This window comes from Crocodylus porosus, unplaced genomic scaffold, assembly GCF_001723895.1.
Source record: "Crocodylus porosus isolate Cpor-Errol unplaced genomic scaffold, CroPor_comp1, whole genome shotgun sequence".
NCBI lineage: Eukaryota > Metazoa > Chordata > Crocodylia > Crocodylidae > Crocodylus > Crocodylus porosus.
The window spans coordinates 10,248,677-10,250,254 of NW_017728951.1; the positions used below are offsets into that span (position 1 = coordinate 10,248,677).

Below are 1,578 nucleotides of genomic sequence, written 5' to 3' on the forward strand. Positions count from 1 at the left end.
TGGCTCATTGTCCTCAAACAGGCAAGCGACTTGGCAGAAGTTAGAAACGCTGTTTAAAATGTTTTATTTTCCTTTAAAAATATTTACAGATTTGAAATACTTTTTTTTTTGTAATTATTATTATTATTATTTTATTTTCGAGGGAGGGAAGAATATTAAGGAAAGGAGACAGGAAGTGGATGATACAAGTGCGGAGTCAAAGAACCAAGCTCCCTGTGGGTTTTTCGTTTCGTTTCCTACCTGCGGGTGCAGACAGACATGATTAAAATGCGCGGCTAAAGTCCCGTGGCGCTCGGGGAGTCTGAGATGTCTGCCGGGCTAGTGCGTGGCGATCGGATACAAAAACTCCCTATGCCAGCCTAGAAAATAAAGAAACCGGGAGGAGCCCATAAATAAAAAAATAATGAATACACACGGTGTATTTCTTAACATGGGAAGAAGCACGTTTGCTTTCGTATGAGAAGAGACGGGAGAGGTCGTGCCGGCTGTCTGCGCGCTATACAGAGAGGGAGCCGGGGCCAGCGGCTGCTAGAGTCAGTAGTCGATCTTGTTGTAGAGGTTATAGAGAGGTAAGGCCGAGAGGTTGCTGCCTGGGTAGTACAAAGGGGCTGGGAAGGCGATGGACCTGGGGACCGGCACTCTCAGGAGGGAATTGTCTCTGAAAACCAGGGGCATCCCCACGAGAGTCTGGGCCGAGGCGTGGGCCATGTTGGCCGCCTCCAGCTCTGCCGAGAGCTGCCTTTTCCACTTGTTCCTGCGGTTCTGGAACCAGGTTTTCACCTGGGTCTCTGTTAGCTGCAGGCTGGAGGCCAAGCAGGCCCGCTCCGAGCTGCTCAGGTAGCGCTTCATGTCGAAGGTGGACTCCAGCTGGTACACTTGGCTCCGGGAGAAAACCGTGCGCGTCTTCTTTTTGGCCGAATTCGCCTGCCTGTCCCCTGCGTCCCTTTGCCTGTCCGCGGAGGAGGGGGAGCTGGGGGCGAAGTGTTTCTCCTTCTCCTCCTTAAAGTCCTGCTGGGCTGGAGAGAGGAACGGCGTCCTCTCCGTGCCGCCCGTCCCGGCCGCGCCGCTGCCCTTCGGGTTGCCTTGAACAGAGCAAACAGAGATTTCACATCAGACCCCTCCGGCTCCGGCTCCGGCTCCGGCCCCGCCCCGCCCCGCACAGCCCCGGCCCCGCGGGCGAGGGAGCCGCCGCCTGTGCCGCGGTCCTTTCTCCGGGGAAGGCAGATGAGCCCCGCGGTGGGGCCGCGGGGAGAGGGGGGTGTTGGGTTTGTTTGGTTGGTTTTTTTTAAAAAAGGGGTTTCTTTTCTGCAGGAGAAGAGCTGGCGGGTCTCACTTGATAGCACAGCCCGTTTATTCCGAAAGAAAGCTACGACCCGCTTGTGTCCCCTTCCCCGAGCGCTGGAAACGGGAGCAAGCTCGGGAAGCCCCCGTTATCGATCACATTCAAGGGGTAATCGCTGGCGGTGCAGAGGAAGGGGAATGCAAGCCTAAGGACCCGGGCGTCGCCCTTCCCTTCGTGCCAAATCCAGCCCAGAACCGGCACCAGGTCGCTCGGGCCGAAAACGAGGGGAAGGGGCA

At 56.4% G+C, this 1,578-nt stretch overlaps 1 protein-coding gene across 1 annotated transcript in view; it reads right to left on the minus strand.

Moving 5' to 3' along the window:
• Positions 1 to 118: 118 nt before the first annotated feature.
• HMX2 (H6 family homeobox 2) overlaps positions 119 to 1,578 on the minus strand; it is a 3,006-nt gene continuing 1,546 nt past the window's right edge. The window contains exon 2 of the mRNA XM_019555457.1: positions 119 to 1,082. Within this exon, the coding sequence (XP_019411002.1) occupies positions 535 to 1,082 (548 nt within the window). The 3' untranslated portion in view covers positions 119 to 534. The remainder of the gene's footprint in view (positions 1,083 to 1,578) is intronic.